Source organism: Rattus norvegicus, chromosome 5 (assembly GCF_036323735.1).
Source record: "Rattus norvegicus strain BN/NHsdMcwi chromosome 5, GRCr8, whole genome shotgun sequence".
Taxonomy (NCBI): Eukaryota; Metazoa; Chordata; class Mammalia; order Rodentia; family Muridae; genus Rattus; species Rattus norvegicus.
The window spans coordinates 154,942,250-154,960,753 of NC_086023.1; the positions used below are offsets into that span (position 1 = coordinate 154,942,250).

At 50.6% G+C, this 18,504-nt stretch overlaps 1 protein-coding gene across 1 annotated transcript; it reads left to right on the plus strand.

The window, feature by feature from the left end:
- Positions 1-272: 272 nt before the first annotated feature.
- Positions 273-4,081, plus strand: 1700013G24Rikl (RIKEN cDNA 1700013G24 gene like). Its single transcript, NM_001109567.1, has 2 exons — positions 273-339; positions 3,102-4,081. The coding sequence occupies exon 2, from the start codon at positions 3,152-3,154 to the stop codon at positions 4,010-4,012; it is 861 nt and encodes a 286-aa protein (NP_001103037.1). The 5' UTR covers positions 273-339; positions 3,102-3,151; the 3' UTR covers positions 4,013-4,081.
- The last annotated feature ends 14,423 nt before the right edge of the window (positions 4,082-18,504 follow it).

Consider the following 18,504-nt stretch of genomic DNA (forward strand, 5'->3'; position numbering starts at 1 on the left):
AGCAATGTTATGTGTAGCCAGCCAGAGGTGTGTCTGGGCTAACACAATTCTTTCAATTCAACACAAGAAAGACAAAGAATACTGGAGAAAGAAAGAAAAAAGGAAAAAGGAAACCAGTTACATTAATCTGAGTTCAAAAATAGGGCCCATCTGTCCTGGAAGGTTGCTAGTAGTTTCTGCCCCCGAGACTGGGGCCTGGTCAGAATGACCCCAGAAGGCCCTTCACTGCCTTAGGATTCCATGATTCTATGACATGGCCAGCAGTCTGGAGCGGCAGATAGAGGGTGTCCCCAGTGGAGAGCCAGGGAGGTCTATGTCATCTACCTCCTAAGAGAAAGGGTAAGAGTGGAGCTGGCCTGATGGCTGGCAAATGGGGTCCCATAGACCAGGAAAGGGAAGGGGTTTGAGCTGGGGCAGCCCTCAGTCGTCTCTTGTTTTTCTAGAGTTGGGATGGAGGTAGGGTTGGGCCAGACAGGGAAGAGGCCAGGACATTCCACCCATTTTAGACCCAAAAGACAAGGGCAGCTGAGGGGCTGTGGCAGGGAGAGGGATTTGCAGCTGTTTTCTGGGTGGGGCGAGCTCAAACACTGCTCTGTTGGTACTAAACAAATATCAGAATTCAAGCAGAGCCCACAGGAGTTGGGGAGAATCCCAGGAGAGGTGGTGGACTGACCAGTATCGGAGACCCAAGAGGGGCAAGGAGAAACTACAGAGATTTCATTAGCCAGGGACAGGATGGGGCGTAATGGAGGAGGAGGAGGAGTAGGAGGAGTAGGAGGAGGAGGAGGAGGAGGAGGAGGAGGAGGAGGAGGAGGAGGAATGGGAGGGGGAGGAGTGGAAGGGGAGGAGGAGGAGGAGGAGGAAGAGGAGGAAGAGGAAGAGGAGGGGGAGGGGGAGGAGGAGGAGGAAGGGGAAGAAGAGGAGGAGGGGGAGGGGGAGGAGGAGGAAGAAGAGGAAGAGAGGAGGAAGAGGAAGAGGAGGAGGAAGAGGAGGAGGAGGAAGAGGAAGAGGAGGAGGAGGAAGAGGAGGAGGAAGAGGAGGAGGAGGAGGGGAGGGGGAGGAGGAGGAAGGGGAGGAAGAGGAGGAGGGGGAGGGGGAGGAGGAAGAAGAGGAAGAGGAGGAAGAGGAAGAGGAGGAGGAAGAGGAAGAGGAGGAGGAAGAGGAAGAGGAGGAGGAAGAGGAAGAGGAGGAGGAAGAGGAAGAGGAGGAGGAAGAGGAAGAGGAGGAGGAAGAGGAAGAGGAGGAGGAAGAGGAAGAGGAGGAGGAAGAGGAAGAGGAGGAGGAAGAGGAAGAGGAGGAGGGGGAGGGGGAGGAGGAAGAAGAGGAAGAGGAGGAAGAGGAAGAGGAGGAGGAAGAGGAAGAGGAGGAGGAAGAGGAAGAGGAGGAGGAAGAGGAAGAGGAGGAGGAAGAGGAAGAGGAGGAGGAAGAGGAAGAGGAGGAGGAAGAGGAAGAGGAGGAGGAAGAGGAAGAGGAGGAGGAAGAGGAAGAGGAGGAGGAAGAGGAAGAGGAGGAGGAAGAGGAGGAGGAGGAGAGGAGGGGGAGGAGAGGAGGGGGAGGAGGAGGAAGGGGAGGAAGAGGAGGAGGGGGAGGGGGAGGAGGAAGAAGAGGAAGAGAGGAGGAAGAGGAAGAGGAGGAGGAAGAGGAGGAGGAGGAGGAAGGGGAGGAAGAGGAGGAGGGGGAGGGGGAGGAGGAAGAAGAGGAAGAGGAGGAGGAGGAAGAGGAGGAGGAAGAGGAGGAGGAGGAGAGGAGGGGGAGGAGAGGAGGGGGAGGAGGAGGAAGGGGAGGAAGAGGAGGAGGGGGAGGGGGAGGAGGAAGAAGAGGAAGAGAGGAGGAAGAGGAAGAGGAGGAGGAAGAGGAAGAGGAGGAGGAAGAGGAAGAGGAGGAGGAAGAGGAGGAGGAGGAGAGGAGGGGGAGGAGGAGGAAGGGGAGGAAGAGGAGGAGGGGGAGGGGGAGGAGGAAGAAGAGGAAGAGAGGAGGAAGAGGAAGAGGAGGAGGAAGAGGAGGAGGAGGAGGAGGAAGAGGAGGAGGAAGAGGAAGAGGAGGAGGAGGAAGAGGAGGAGGAAGAGGAAGAGGAGGAGGAAGAGGAAGAGGAGGAGGAAGAGGAAGAGGAGGAGGAAGAGGAAGAGGAGGAGGAAGAGGAGGAGGAGGAGGCGTTTCTTTGCCTGGCTAGGTTTTAGTCCCTAGTAAAGCCTCTACTTCAGGACCTGAAAGAGTGGGGACTCTACTGCTCTCTATTCAAGTGGGGCAAAGGAAGAAATCCCACTCTGTCAGGGAAGATTAGAACCAAACAACTTGGCAGAAAGGTTTGAGACTCATGTAGCCCAGAATGGCTTTGAACTCACTATGCAGCTAAGGCGGCCCTTTTGAACTCTGTCTCTTTTGTGCTGGAAGTAGGGGTGTCTGTCACTGGGAGTGGAAGGCTACTTTCCTTAGGTTGCAGCAAGAATAGATGAGGTGACAAAGGACCGAGGGTAGGGGACACATCTACAGCTGATCTGGAGGGTGGTGGGGTGGGGGAGGGGCGATGAAGTATGCTAGCTACCACTGTGGGCTAGCTGTTGGGTGTCTCTATTTCACTCAACATGAGAAATTCTGCCATTTGGCCTTTGTGGGGTCCCTGCTTTGGAATTTGAGAAATGTAGGTGCAAAGAAGAGGCAGCCCCATGTTTTCTATAGGGCAACCCCCATCCGCCTACACCTCTTCCTGATGCCCTCATGGGGTCTTGGTCACTTTGATGGCCCTATCTTTTTTTCTAAAGACTTATTTATTTATTTATTATATGTAAGTCCACTGTAGCTGTCTCCAGACGCACCAGAGGAGGGCATCGGATCCCATTACAGATGGTTGTGAGCCACCATGTGGTTGCTGGGATTTGAACTCAGGGCCTCTGGAAGAGCAGTCGGTGCCCTTAACCGGGAGCCATCTCTCCAGCCCTGATGGGCCTATCTTTCTCCTCAGGCCTCACCCCTCTTTTGTACTTTCTGGAGAAGTCCTGAGCTTAGAAGAAGAGGAGGGCAAGGGGAAGTGGAGGAAAACCTGGGAGAGGAGATCAGAGAGGGAGGTGGCAAGGACCTGGAGCTGACCTGACTCTCTCTGGCAGGTAGCCAACCAAACGCTGTCACACCTCAGAAACTTGAACTGACCAGAAAGATGTCTGGACGTCAGGTGAGCCGGTCCAACACTTACAGCCGCTTGAGCCAACCCAACAACACATCCCTCCCTCCTCCAACTCCAGGCTGGGTCCAGTACCCCAGTATAAACAACAGCAAGGGCCCCCGTGCCCATCTTCCAAGTGACACAGAGTTAAGCACCTCCAGCAGCTACTTGGGCCCCTCTGAGCAGTCCCTCTACTCTGCCATCCCGGGACTTCCCTTGGGGAAAGTCTGCATGGGCCGCCCCTACAACTCCAGGTGTGTAGAGACGAGTCACCTGATGAGAGGCTCCAAGGTAGCCAAAAAGCCCACTTGTCATCGGAGCAGCCCTCACTGCCTGATCTGCACAGACCATCCATCGTGCCCATCCAGCCCTACCTTCCTGGATCAACTCATCAAAGGCATCAGTTACTTGGACAGATCCACCAATGTCTTTAATAGCAGCAGCTACCCCAAAGCGCTGAGCTTGCCTCAGCTGGCGGCCACCTACCTGGAGCGAGCTGCTAACTCACTCTACCTGGATCAGTCGGAACGCCCCCCACTCCGTAGCTATTCCACTCCCACCACTAGCACGGCCATCACCAATCACTCCCCAGCCAACAACTGCTTGGTCCCTTCCACTCGGGACACCAAAGTCCTGCAGTGTCTGGGTGGCTCCACTGGTTTGAACTACCAGCAACGGCCTAACAACCAGACTTTCAGTGTCGAGATGCCTCAGAGGCCTGTGATCAAACTGCCAGAGATCCCTCTGTTTGGCAATGGGTTCTTTTCTTTAGGTCGTCTGCCCAAGTTCTGGGAAGCAATCCGCTCTGGATGGAATGTTCCTGAGCCCACCTCTAAGCCCGAGGGCTGGTGGTGATTTGGATGCCAGGCTTGTCCAGTGGGCACATGGCCACAGTGTGGAAAATAAATTATCATAAGACAAAACAGGGGGATCTTTTTCTGCCCCCCCAAAGTGGAGTCTTAACTCAGTCGCTCGGGCTGGAACTCCCGACACAAGCAACCATTTTGTTGTTGTTGCTGCTGTTGTTCTAGTTAGGGTCACTATTGCTGTGATGAAAGACCGTGACCGCAAGCAAGTTGGAGGGAAAGGGCTTGCTTGACTTAGACTTCCATAGCACTGCTCATCACTGAAGGAAGTCAGGACAGGGACTCGGGGCTAATTTGGAGACAGGCGCCGAAACAGAGGCCAGGGTACCGTTTACTGGTTTGTTCCCCATGGCTTGCTCAACCTGCTTGCTTATAGAACCCAGGATCACCAGCCTGAAGCATCCCCACCCACAATAGGCTGGTCTCTCCTCCCCATCAACCACTAAGAAAATGGCCTACAGTCTAATCCGATTGAGGCATTTTCTCGACTGACCAAAAAATTAGGGTCTTGCATAGCTCAGGCTTTCCTCAAATTCTATGTAGCCAAGGATGACCCAGAACACTTCTTGTTTCTACCTCCAGGGGGCTGGGATGACAGATACATAGTACCATACTTGGTCTCTCTCTCCATACTTGGTCTCTCTCTCTCTCTCTCTCTCTCTCTCTCTCTCTCTCTCTCTCTCTCTCTCTGTGTGTGTGTGTGTGTGTGTGTGTGTGTGTGTGTGTGTTGATATGGAACTCAGAGGAAAACTTGCAGAAGTCATTTCTGTCCTAGTTGGTCTAGCTGGAATTGAACTCAGGTCCTCAGGCTTAGCAGCAAATGCCTTTACCTGCTAAGCCATCTCAGCAGATCCTCAGTTTTGCATGTCAAGAACAAATGTAATTCTGACACTGTGCCCTGATTGAACAAAACTACTGGCCGAACGAGTGTGAACCCCACAGAGTCTCACAAGTCTCCGACCTACCTCTAGCAGAACCTTTATCACACAGCAGGCCCTGTTCTTAGCACCATTTTCCCCCTCTGAGATGGGGTCTCATATGTAGCCTATGCTGGCCCAGAACTCTGGACTTCTGGGCTAACAGCTGTGCAGTCACTGAGTCAAGGTCAGGCATTATTTGACCTTTTGCACATAGATAGACACAGAGAACTTCGTGATGGCAGTGTTAGATGTGTTGAATAGACTTTCCCACAGGAGGGAGGGTGGCCCTGCCGGGGTGCTCCCTGACGTCATTGAGTTAGTCCATCTGGACTTGGTAGAATGAGGGGACCTTTCCCCCCAACTAGCTTGAATGTCTTGGAAAATGTTGCCTGAGCCACTGTGGACTCAAATCCCAGCTGACTTAAATTCTGGAATATCAGCCCCGCAAGGAACCTAACATCTCCTTGATCCTGTTGGCTAAGGAACTCTAAGGCCCCAGATTACAGCTGAGGCCTCGGATCTTTTGTTCCCTACTCCAGACCTGTTCTCTCCATCTAAAGTTTGGATGTATAGCTTCACTGATCAAAGGGCCTCTGAATTCGTTCCTGAGTGTGTGCTCTTGTCCCAGGCCAGGCCTGGAGTCTCCTGTCTGAGAACAAAGAGTGACTTAAACAAGTACTTTATTTCCTGCCATCCCCAACCACCTTGCTAGGCTTCCCGTCAGTCATTGCCCACCTTGGGGTCCGATTCTGCATGGCTGTAAGCTTGAGTCCTGGTCCTTATTGACACTCCCTTGTCTCCCTGGCAACAGGAAAGCCAGTTGCACCTTTGAGTCTAGAAGGGGGCTGCTTCAGAAAAGGCAGAACTCTGAGGCTCCCAGAGTTCTTTGCCCTTGGAAGCAACAGCTGAAGCCTCTCTTTGACAGTTCCTATGGTCAAGCAGAGAAGGTAACAGGCCCAAGTGTCCCCCTCATGGGATCATAAGGACAAGGGGAAGAAAGGACAAAGGCCTGAGACTCCTGGTCCACAGTTCACGAATTCAGTCCCATTTTTTTTTATTCCTCCTCTGGTCAGGGCTCAGCATGCAGAAATTTCAATCCTCTGTCCCTTCTTCTTTCTCCTCCCCAGAATAAGATGCTCCCTCAGTCCACAGCTCCAGTTCTCATTCCCCAGATGGACAGTCACAGGAATACAACATGGTTGGTCAGAATCCATTCTGCTCTAGGGTGAGAAACAGAGCTGGTTTGAGAGCCCTCTGTGCAGCTACTCAAAGCCACCATCTTGACCTGGTTCTGGGCTCCTGCAGCTCTGAGGCATAAGACCATACTTCCCCCTGGCTTTTCTAGAAACACTCACCTCCAAAATGGTCCAGTTTCCTTGTACCTGAGTGCAGGGTCCTTGGCTAGGGCACCTCTCAACACCACCAGTGCCTGGCCCAGTCTGACTCACAGTAAATCCTTTTTGTAATGCTGGTGGACATGACCTTCTGGCCCACAGGTGCTCCACGAGAGTGTCACTGCCACCCTCAGAAGCGTGACAGAGTCTCACTTGTGGATGCTCAGGACCTCACGCTGTTAATATGCCAGCCAGCATTTCTTTTTTTTTTAATTTTTTTTTATAAATTTTTATTTATATGAGTACACTATAGCTTTCTTCAGACACACCAGAAGAGGGCGCCAGATCCCATTACAGATGGTTGTGAGCCACCATGTGGTTGCTGGGAATTGAACTCAGGATCTCTGGAAGAGCAGTCATTGTTCTTAACCGCTGAGCCATCTCTCCAGCCCCCAGCCAGCATTTCTTAACTCAACTATATACCAGGCACTATGTATATAGTGCTTTGGGTATATTCAGTTCCTTCAAAAAGAAGACAATTCTTCATGACATTACAAAAGTAAAGAAAAACAACTTGAGTTATGTCTTAGTTTATTTTCCTGTTGCTTTGATAAAAGAACAAAGTAGTGGAAGGGAGAAGGTATTTTTATTTTTTTTTAATATTTATTTTATGTATATGAGTGCACTGTAGCTATCTTCAGACACACCAGAAGAGGGCGCCAGATCCCATTACAGATGGTTGTGAGCCTCCATGTGGTTGCTGGGGATTGAACTCAGGACCCCTGGAAGAGCAGTCAGTGCTCTTAACCACCGAGCTGTCTCTCCAGCCCCAAAGGTATTTATTTTAGCTCACAGTTCACATGGTTCAGTCTATCGTGGAGAAGCAGTCAAAACTGTAGGAGCCTGAAGCCTCTGGTCACGTTGAGTTTACAGTCGGGAAGCAGAGGTGCAGAGAGGTGAATGAAGTGCTGGGCTTGCTTTTGTAACAGTCTGGGATCCTCGGCCCAGAGAGTGGCACTACTACACATCATTTGAATGAATGCAAGCATCTAAGGGCCGTCCCTTCCCATAGATAGGCACAGTAGGTAGTGATAAATCCAACAGGATAAAGTTCTTTCTTCCCAAGGACAAGGCTACGTGTTGCACGGAGACGGGGGGGGGGGGCGGAGGGGCGGGGAGAGGTTGGGGGGGTGGCGGGCTTTATGCTAGATAAGCACTTTGTCTCTAAGCTTCAGGTCACAGGCTGGTTTTGAACTCATGAACTTCCTGCCTCAGCTTCTCAAACCTCTGAGATTATTGGCATACAAAGTATCTGACTAGCTTGGAATTCACTATGTAGACCAGGTGGCCTTCAAACTCAGAAATCCACCTGCCTCTTCTCTTCAAGTCCTGAGATTAAAGGAGTATGCCACAGTGGGACTTCCTCCTCCTCCTCTTCCTCCTCCTCCTCTTCCTCCTCCTCCTCTTCCTCCTCCTCCTCTTCCTCCTCTTCCTCCTTTTCTTCTTTTTTAAGATTTATTTATTTTATGTATATGAGTGCACTGTCGCTGTCTTCAGACACACCAGAAGAGGGCATCAGATCCTATTACAGATGGTTATAAGCCACCATGTGGTTGCTGGGAATTGAACTGTGTTCTTAACCACTGAGCCATCTCTCCAGCACAGGACTTTTTCTTTTTTTTCTTTCCCCCCCCCCCCCCCCCCGGAGCTGGGGACCGACCCCAGGGCCTTGTGCTTCCTAGGCAAGTGCTCTACCACTGAGCTAAATCCCCAACCCCTTCTTTTTTTTTTTTTTTTTAAATGAAATCTGTCTATTAACTGGTCCTCTAGTAACTAGTCGCTAAATCCTGACTAAATTCTGGGTTGTGCATTCCTTTAAAACAATGGAGGAGGCTAGAGATAGTGGTGGGTCCCTGTAACCATGGAGGCCGAAGCAGGAGGATTAAGAATCCAGGGCAAGCCTGAACTATGAGAGCCTTTTCCTCAAAGCAACAGTGAAAAGAGGTATGCCTCTTTCTGAGAGCAAAATATGTCGAGTCCCTAAAAATGCATACATCTGCAGACCATGACTCAGTTACTTAGGCTTGGGCCAGAAGTAGAGGTGAGGACAGGAGCGGAGGCACCATAAGTCCTCCTTCCATCCACACCCCTCCCAGTCACTAGGAAAGGAAGTGGCAAGGACTCTGGCTGACATCTGAGGCCCTGAGCCAACGCACCTGGCTGCACTGAGCTGTTTAATCACCACAGTGACGCTTTAAGGGAAGCACTATTGACATTTCATGGCGGTAGGACACTGTGGCACAGAGGGGCCAAGTGTGAATGATTTCCACACAGTGCCTGGAACTCCGTGGCTTTCAAAGCCGGCCTGGCATCATCAGAGGACACTGCATCTGGAACCGCTAGGCCATCGTCTTTATCTCCATGGTCACGGTGTGAAAGGAGTAGGCGCTCTGCAAATGAGCGCCGTGGGTGCACGCAAAATGTATGTCGCACATTATCATAGGACTCAGCACGTAGTAGGTGCTGCTCACATGAAGTTTGCCCATTGGCTGGGGATTAGATTGTATCATAGGGACAGGATCACTGCCCTTGATCCGAATTGCTCTCTGGGGTGGATGCTTGATTCTCACAAGCTCAGAGAAACTACGCATATTTGAGAAGGTTCCCTGCTCCTGAAGCCACAGAAGGTTCCCCCAAGAGTGCAGTTCAAGCCACACATCTGCGGGAACCTTGTAAACAGGAAACAGCATGCTGGCAGCTGAACAATGCTGTGGCCTGGTGTGCTATCTCCTTCGTGTGTCCGCGCAGCTTGGGGAGTGGTCAAGCAAGTCCTTTATACCTGCTGAAGTGTGCCACTGTTCATGGGGCATTCACGCTGCCAGTCCTGGAACACGCTCTTGGCTCTGTGTCCTGCCGCACTCCCCTGACCTCACAACGATTTTTCTGTGTGCACTTGTGCACATGAACAAGTCCCATGGTGCATGTGTGTAGGTCAGAGGACAAATGTCTGGAGGTCTCTCCTTCTATCGAATGGGTCCCAGGGATTGAAGGATTGTCAGGTTTGGTGGGCCTATTGAATAGAGAAAAACGGGGAGAGAAACGTGGCCTCCAAAATACAATGCATTGGACAAATCAGGGACAATGTTTAAATGGAGGAGGGATTGCTACTCACCCAAAACAACATTCCCCTTGCTCCCCATTTTATTTTCTTTTTGAGACAAGGTGTCACTGTGTACCCCTGGCTGGACTCAAACCCTATGTTCAATAGGTTGGCCTGAACTTGTTTTGATTCTCATACGTCCGTCTCCCATGTGCCAGGATCAGAGGTGCGTAAACACCACACTGTGTTTCAGTGTCAGGGTATCTACACAGCGCAGAGAAAGCCTGCAACAGGTGCTTCCCAGAAAGCAGTGGGATGAAAGGACAGTTTCCTCAGAAGCCACCATCGATCTTAGATGTGATCTTCAAGGTCCTCGCTTTTTGACACCACTGGAACAGAAGCATAACACTGAGAGCTTTTATACACTAAAAGCCATTTACAATGGGACCTGGAGATGCTGCTCTGTCAGTACAGGGCCCGCCTAGCGAAGTCCCAGGCTTAGTCTATAGCACCTCAAAGAACTCAGCATGGTGGCACATTCTAGTAATCCCAGCACTTGGGACACAGATAAGAGGGTTGGGGTTCAAGATCATTCTCAGCAGTATGAAGATTTTGGGAATGACTTGTACTACACAAGACCCTGTCTCAAAATTTGAAAAAAAAATGTTTAGTGGGGCTGGAGAGATGGCTCAGTGGTTGGAAGCATTGACTGCTCTTCCAGAGATCCTGAGTTCAAATCCCAGCAACCACATGATGGCTCACGATCATCTGTAATGAGATCTGAGGCCCTCTTCTGGTGTGTCTGAAGACAGCCACAGTGTACTTTTATATAATAAATAAATAAACCTTTAAAAAATACTTAGTGTTGTCCTTTATAAATAGATAATTTGGTACCACAGTTCCAGGAGTCTGAAAAACAAATACAAGTTGGGGTTTTTTGGTTTGGGTTTTGTTTTTTTGTTTGTTTGTTTGTTTGTTTTCTGAAACAAGGTCTTTTGTGTAGCCCTGGCTATCCTAGAACTTCTTTTGTAGACCAGGCTGGCCACAAACTCAGAGATAGGTCTGCCTCTGCCTCCTGAATGCTGGGATTACAGGCGTGTGCTACTTGAAATACGTTTTTCTTTATCGCCAGTGTGTGTACCAGATGCACGTTCTATTCCTGGCCCCTCGAGGCCACAGCTCACCCATCCCTCCCAGCTCCATGGCGTTCTCCCCTGCTTTTTCTGTCCATGCCTGGGACTAGAACTCCACTCCATCCCAAACTGCATCCTTCTCCTCCCGGGTTAAGATTTACAAGGGGAACAATAATAAGACCAATGAAAGTCCATGCTCTGCTCGGGGCTGCACTGCTCTTGACATTTTCGGCCAACTTTTCCTCAGCCTCATGCACAGTCCTCCCCCTCCCCCCATTCCCCTAGCCAGGCAGGAATTTCTGGGGAACAATTGAACAAAGCCGGGAACTTGGAGGGAGAAGTCACAGGACATTCCAAAAGGATTTCTCTCAGGCTGCAAAAAGACAACAGGCAAGAACAGTCCAGAGCGCTCACAGCCTCGTAAAAGACAATCGAGAAGGAAAGGAAGGGAAAGTCTGCCCAGTAGGAAGGGCAAGGCAGATGAGGGAGAACAAGGAGGCCAGTGGTCAAGAGGTCCTTGCTGAGGGTGGGGCCATTTGTGTCCCCGCAGAAGTCTCCCCATCTCCTCTGGCCTCAGATTTGTGGTTCTAAAAAACAGAGGGAGTTATAACAGTAAACATGGGGATGGACAAAAAGCCATGGCCGGAATGCTTGCTTAGTAACCAAGGCCTGCAGACAGGACAAAGACCCGGCAACAGGGAAGGGTGGGTGAAGGACACCTACTGAGTGTCCCTGAGATATACCATCAAGTCATTGATTTTTAGAGATATTCTGCATAGGGGCTGGGAATGGAATTCAGTTGGTAGAGGACTTGCCTAGCCGGTACAGAGAGCCCTAGGCTTGACCCCCAGCACTGAATAAACAGACACAGCGACACATCTGTACGGACACATCTGTAACTCTAGTACTTGGGAGGTGGTGTTAAGAGGATCAGAAATCCAAGGTCACGCTTGGCTACGCAGCGACTTTGGGCCAGCCTCTGATATGAGAGACCCTGTCGCAAAAGGGAGGGAGGAGAAAGAAGGGACGAGATCATGGGAAGGCAGTAAAAGGGCCACCCGAAGTCACCCGTTCACAAATTACCGATGCTTCCAATCCGTCATTAGAAGCTCGTCCCCCAAATCAATAAACATGGACAAGGCCCTGCGTTCTCTCCACAGCAACAGGAGAGGAAGATGGACAGATGACTATGGCTTCTGTCAAAATAGGAATCTCTGAGCTGCTTGCAATCCTGGGAAGGGTTGCAGAGAGGGAAATGTCAGCTGGGCAAAAGGACATGCTCAGTGTCCCCGTTGATTGATGCCCTGAAGCAGCAGTCCCTTATCTCAGCCTGGTGATAAACAGTTTGGGGGCTGGCAGAGATCCACAGATTCCTTTTTAAGTAGCCTTGGTCTTCCTGACACATCGAACTGTGTTTATGAAAAGCGTGTTAAGTGAGAAAAGCAAGACGAGAAGCCAACCGAGCTCACTAGCACACACACAGTGAGGGACAACTGCCTGCTCTGCCTGGAGAAGGGTCAAGGGCGTTGGTGGTGATCCAACTCCTGGACTAATAGAAGCTTTCTAGGCTAATGCTGGGCCTTGTGGGTGGGAATGTGAGGGGGTGGATAGGGCCCCCAAGAATTCCAGCCTGACTGAAGCGGTTTGGGGGATGGGAGCCGCGGTGACGGAACTGAACTGATAAAGACCATTTTTATGGTTGGCTCAGAGGCTGGATTCTGGAGTAGCATTCATAAACCACGTCCTAAACAATACATGCCCTGTGAGATGTTATAAGTTTTCCCCCACAGAAACAGGTGGGGCTTGTTCACACACGTGCTGAGGAAGGACAGATTAAATAGGTCAACTCACTCAAGACTTGTGTAAACACTTTCCCGGGACGTGTCATCGTCCTGGGAGCTGGTCACCATGTGGGAAAGAATGCAGGCCCTCCAGGTAGGTAGGTGAGATGGCTCAGCCTGCCGCCACCAAACCTGACAACCTGAGTTCTATCTTTGGAGCCCACGAGGGGGAGGAGAGAACTGACCTCTGCCCTTTGACCTCCACACATGCACCCACAGCATGTGTGCCACACCCCCTATAATAAAAATGTAATAATAATAAAAAAAGACAGGTATTTCAAAGTTTTTCCCCCCAAAGAACCCCTCTCCCATGAGGTATCTGAGAGGGAGAGCAGGAGATCTGCAGTGTGGGGTTCCCGCCTGGAGCCTCAGGATTCACCTGGGGTGCAGTAAGAAAGTGTTTGGTAGTGTGAAGACCCTGGAGATGGGGAGAGGGGTGGGCACCAGCAGGCTATCCAGCAAGGCTAAAGTCATGTTTAGAGGAATCACATTCTGTCCGGGCTGAGAGGAGTTCTCAGCCTAGATAGGGCGGCATCCAGAGTGCTTGAGATCAGCCAGTGCTACCAAAGATCCTACCTCAAAACCAGAACAGCGTAGGACATGACCTAGCACTTAGGTGGCAGAGGGAGGCAGATAGATCTCTTTGAGTTGGAGGCCAGCCTGGTCTACATTGGGAGGTCTAGGCCAGCCAGGGCTACACAATGAGACATACTGTCTAAGCAAAGCAAAACAAAACAAAACAAAACAAACAACCTACCCCTAACCCTCCCCCCCCCAAAAAAACCCAGAAACAAAATCTATACCTGTGTACTTGTCAGTGATCAGACAGGACTCGGGGCCGACTGAACAGTGATTTATCTCCACTTGAGACATAAACCAGAACCCCGGCACTAAAAATGTAAAAGCTGCAATACCTGCTGCTCTGGAATCTGAGGCAGGAGAATTGCAATCTCAGGACTTGCCTGCGTCGCAGACAAGTTCAAGGCCAGCTTGGGTAACTTAATGAGACCCCGTGTCCAAAAGTAAAAAGAAGACGAAGGCTGTAGCTCAGTAGTAGAGGACTTGCTCGGCATGTGTAAGGGCCTGGGTTCGATCCCTGGGACCGAGGGAAAGCAAGAAGCAGAACATCTGGCTAGGCATCGTGGTGCACGCACGTCTTGAATCCCAGCGCTTGGAGGCAGATCTTTGAATTCAAGGCCAGCCTGATTGCAGGACAGCCAGGAGCAGCACAGAAAAATTCTGTCTCAAAAAACTGAAAAAAAAAAAAAAAAACAAAAACCCAAAAAGAACATTCATGTCACAAGCCAGGCTCAAACCAACTTGTTCTTTAACCCAAGCGGGGATGAAAATGGCTCCCAGAGCCAGCTCCACTCCAGGCACTGCATTCTTCACTGGGAATGTCACTGGAGAGAAGGCCCAGCAAGAACAGCATGCTGTCAGCGTTTGCGCGTCAAATCATCCCCAGACTATCTCCGTTGTCCAGATGCTCCGACACAGAAGCAGGGAAGTGTGGGAAGGCTGTGAAACTTGCCCTCTGTGGGGAGCCGGGGATGGCTTCTGTCAAGGTAGGTGCGAGTCAGGAGACAGACATGGAAGAAAGGACAGACTGCAAAGATGAGCAGGATGTCCCTCCCCTTCCTGTGTGAACCTTCACTGCCTCCTAAGAAGATGTCTTTTCATCAGTGCCTCCACCAGCCACAGTGTTTTTACATCGGTTTCTGGTTCCGCACCAAGCCAAGGATGCAGCCCGTCTCTGCCTGTTTTCCCACAGAGGCAATGGGAACCCTTGGCCATAGTAACTGCCTTTACTATTCAAAGAATGTAGCACGAGGCTAGCCCATGCAGTGTCTTTACTCGTGGTGTCAAAAAACACTCCCTCAGGCCAGAGCACCAAACCCATTCATTCACTTGGGAGTGTGGGATGAGAACTACCTGTCCAACTGTGTAGGGCAGTCCTGAATGAATTAGCCCCAACAAAAGGAAACGGAAAGAAAACATGAGATGGGCAAAAGCTCTGAGGCAGGGAAAAAAGACTTGCAATCAGTTGGAAACCAGAAGAAGCAGCAGCTCCTATCAATGTTGGAGGGGCAAGCTGTAATTATAGCCACTGTTCCAAACGTTCCCAGCTCCCACACCACCAGCCCAGGTATGTGCCTTCCCAACTCTTTTTTTTTTTGGGGGGGCTGGAGACCGAACCCAGGGCTTTGCGCTCGCTAGGCAAGCGCTCTACCGCTGAGCTAAATCCCCAACCCCTGCCTTCCCAACTCTTATGGTCCCTCCTCCTCCCCTGAGGAACCTCGTTGAGATGCTTGAGCTGTTTCTGTCCTAAACACTCTGACAAACGCTCTAAGCCGTGAGCACATTCAGAGTAGTTACAGGAACCTCCGAGGCTCCAAAAAGCCCAACAAGCCATACAAGGAGACAGCCTGGCCCCAGACAGAACAACTTGAGAACATTTGCTAAAGATACTGAGAACCGAATGCTAGGAGCCAGCCAGCCAAATCCCTTCGTGGAAAGGAGAGGGCTCGGAATAAATAGGTGGATGACTGATCCCCAGGCGGGTGGGGCTTCTCTGGAGGATGTTCTGGACAGGCCTATTTCCCCTCGTCAGCCTGCCTCCCTCCAAGTCAGCCTTTCCTCACATCTCTTTCCTCAAACCTTTTCAGGAAGCAAGGCCTATAGGGCTGGGTTCATCACGACCAACTATCTACAAAGACATGCTTGTTCCTCTGTCCCTGTAGCCACGAGCAAATCATGCGAGAAGCTAAATCTGTGAGCCTGAAAAGGGCCAGAGGCAAGGAAAGGACACTGAGGCAGCTCATGCCATGAGATTTGTCACGGATGCTGACCCCTCCACACACAGGCAAGGCCTTGGAAAAACCCTGCCACCAGGCTGGTCAATTGCCAACTCTGAAGTCAGCCTTCCTCATCAGACAGGGAGTTCCCTCCCACGGAGCTCCAGGATGTCCCCCCACAACCACATCTGGCTGGAGATCCTGGGGTAATAGCTGCACCTCACTGGCAGATGAAGACCCCCACAATGGGCAAATGGGAGGCTCCACCGCCAGACTGAAGCTTTCAGAAGCTTGTTTTTTTGTTTTTGTTTTTTTTTCTTTTAGGTCAAGCGCACACAGAAATACTAACAGAGCTAAGCACTGTTACTTATACAGATCTACAATCCCAGAGTTCCGGAAGCAGAGAGGTTGTGAGTTCAAGGCCAGACTGAGCTACATATCAAACAATAAAGTATTAAGAGAGTGATCACTTCCTTCCTATTCAGTGTTAGCTATATACCTCCCCCTGACCCCTTCCCTTTTCCCCTTTTTTCTTCTTTTGGAACAAAGTCTTATATAGTTCAAGCTGGTTTTGAATTTATGACAGTCCTCTGTCTCAGCCTCCCAGGTTCTGGGATTCTAGGAAAGTACCACTCGTTTATACGGTGCTGGGGAATCAAACCCAGGACTGTATGTATGTCTGCCGATTGAACTACATCCTCAACTTTTGAAATTCCTTGAAAAATATTTATTTCACCCTTAGTTGTGTGTGTGTGTGTGTGTGTGTGTGTGTGTGTGTGTGTGTGTGTGTGTGCGAACGTGTATGACACCTCAGAGGTGTCACATCCCCCAAATCTGGAGTTACAGGCGGTTGTGAGCTTCCTAGAATGGGTGCTGGGAGCAATGCTTGGACTCCCTGCAAAAGAGCATTGTGCCAACAAGGCTCTTAATCAATGAACCATCTCCCCAGCCCATATCAAACTTGTTTACATGTGTGTGCATGCATGCGTGTGTGTGTGTGTGTGTGTGTGTGTGTGTGTGTGTACCCCCAAAGCATAGACAGCATATGTGTGACAGTCAGAGGACAACTTTGTGGAGTTGGTTCTCTGCTGCCTTGTAGGTCCCAGGGTTGGGGCTCTGATCTCAAGTTCGCAGGCTCAGTGAAGAGTATCCCTACCCGATCTAGCCGGTGAGCCATTTCTCTGGCCCGACACTTCTTACTTTCTTTTTCTTCGTTTTGTTTTTCTTTTTCTCATCAGTTTCTCTTGGTCCTCATACACACACTGTGAGAAAGGTCAGCATCGCCCTAGCTTTCTAAATGAGTCTGACAGTGGAGGCCGAAGGATCTGCTCGGGACTGCACAGCTAGATGGTGGAGGCAGTCTTCTCTGTTATACTGAGAACAGCATGAGGTAGGATTGTTTCCTTCTTTGTCCCCTTTAGTAGAACAGGGACCACTAAGGGCCATGACTGGGCATGCCTTCTCTGTCTGTCCCATCCCCCTGCTAGGAGCAGATGCAGGCCTTATTAGGTGCTATGCTTGGAGCCTGGGCTGGGGCCAGAGCGTTGGCAGGCCCACTTGGATGTGCTTTCTGTGCCTCACGCTGTGAGTTGGTCCCCCATAGTTATGCCCACAGGGCAGAGAAGAACCCAGTCTTTTGAGATGGTGTCTCTATGGAATAGGGTCAGGATGTCAGTGTTTTCTCAGGTCCCCGAGTGTCTGGCTCCTATCACAGTGAACATACTTTCCGGACAGGGCTGGCGCCGTCCAGTGTGCTGGGCATTTCCTTCTGTCCACAGCCTACCTCACTCCTGGCTGCAAAGTTTCTGGAACCTAGCAACTCACAGGAAACAATGGAAACTTGGGTTTGTAGTTTTTTCTCCTATCATTGCTCAAAGGGTTTTCCTCAAAGCCACATACACACACACACACACACACACACACACACACACACACATACACACACGCACACATGCATGCACACACACATATGCAGGCCCATGCACACAGGTGTGTGCACACACACATGCACAAACACACACATACACTCCAGTTATTTTTCTCTCCACCCATTAGCCTGGGGCTTCCTGGAAATTTTCAGTCAAAATAAGGGCCCTGGGTAGGTGGTAGAGACACTCCCCAGTTCCAGGCTTGTGTGTCTGCCAACGGGAAGCGGTAGGGTTGCCTCGATACCAGATACCAGTGACATACCAAGAACATCTGAGATCAAGGGTCTGGCAGAGCCTGTCTGTGTCTGAACCTGGGTGTGAGGATTGGTACGACTCTGGGGTTGATGTATGTGAATCAGAGTGGGTATGTGAGTGATTCAGATCGATATCAAGAACTGGGATGAATGTGTGAGAAAAGTCTAGAATATATAGGCTGGTGAGTGTGTAAAAAAAGCATATAAGCCCTAGTGTAAAATGTATGAGGAACCTGTGTATGATTAGTGTGTAATATGCATTAGAGAGAACTCAGTTGTAGAGATAAGCTTGATTACTTACCTGAGTTGGATTTCTGAACTTGCATGCTAGGAGACCATTAATTTCCAAAACACCTCTGCCCTCCACATGTGCACTGTGGCATGTGTACAGGCACATACACATACACGGGCACACGTACAGAAAATAAACAATAAATAAAAGACAGTTTATAGCTTGTTGGGATACTTGAGTCTGTAGAAACATGAACAAAAATGTAAACACAAACATGAAGTGGATGTGAGCAGTTGAGTGCATGTGAGGGTTGAGAAGTCTTGCCAATGCTTGTGAGGATTATTAGTGACCTACCCTGCATGTAAGCTGTGCTAGTGACAGCTAGGGGCAGCTCAGTGCCAGAGAGTATTTGCCCTGAGGGTCCAACATCTCATTGTTCCGAAGCAACAGGATTGGCTTTTAACGAAGTTAAGCTAAACTGAAGTAGAAGCTCTGTAAAGCACATACACGACACACACTGAACGTTGTGAGTGTGAAACTCTGGAAGCTGCACGCATGTGGGACCCCCCCTCGAAAACTGTTCGCGGTGCACTCCGCGTGGAGCACGTGGTGTGAAGGAGCGGCGTGTGCGGAGGGCTCGAGGCCCTGCCAGGTGGCGTCTCAGTCTTATCCCACACTCCAAGCCACGTCTGGCGTGGAGCCGGTTGGGCCTCATCCCATATCGTGGGGGACTGGGGCCCAGACAAAGGCACTGTCGGCCGCGCCACTCCTCTAGAGAGCTTAGCTTGCGGCCGGGAGGCGGGGTCCGACGCTAAGGGGGCGGGGCCAGGTCTTGTAGGGGCGTGACCTAGTTGATCAGGAGGGGTTGCCTCGGGGGCGGAACCTGGTCTTGTAGGGCGTGGCTAGATGTTTGAAGGTGGGGCCTAGACCTCCTGAACTTGGCG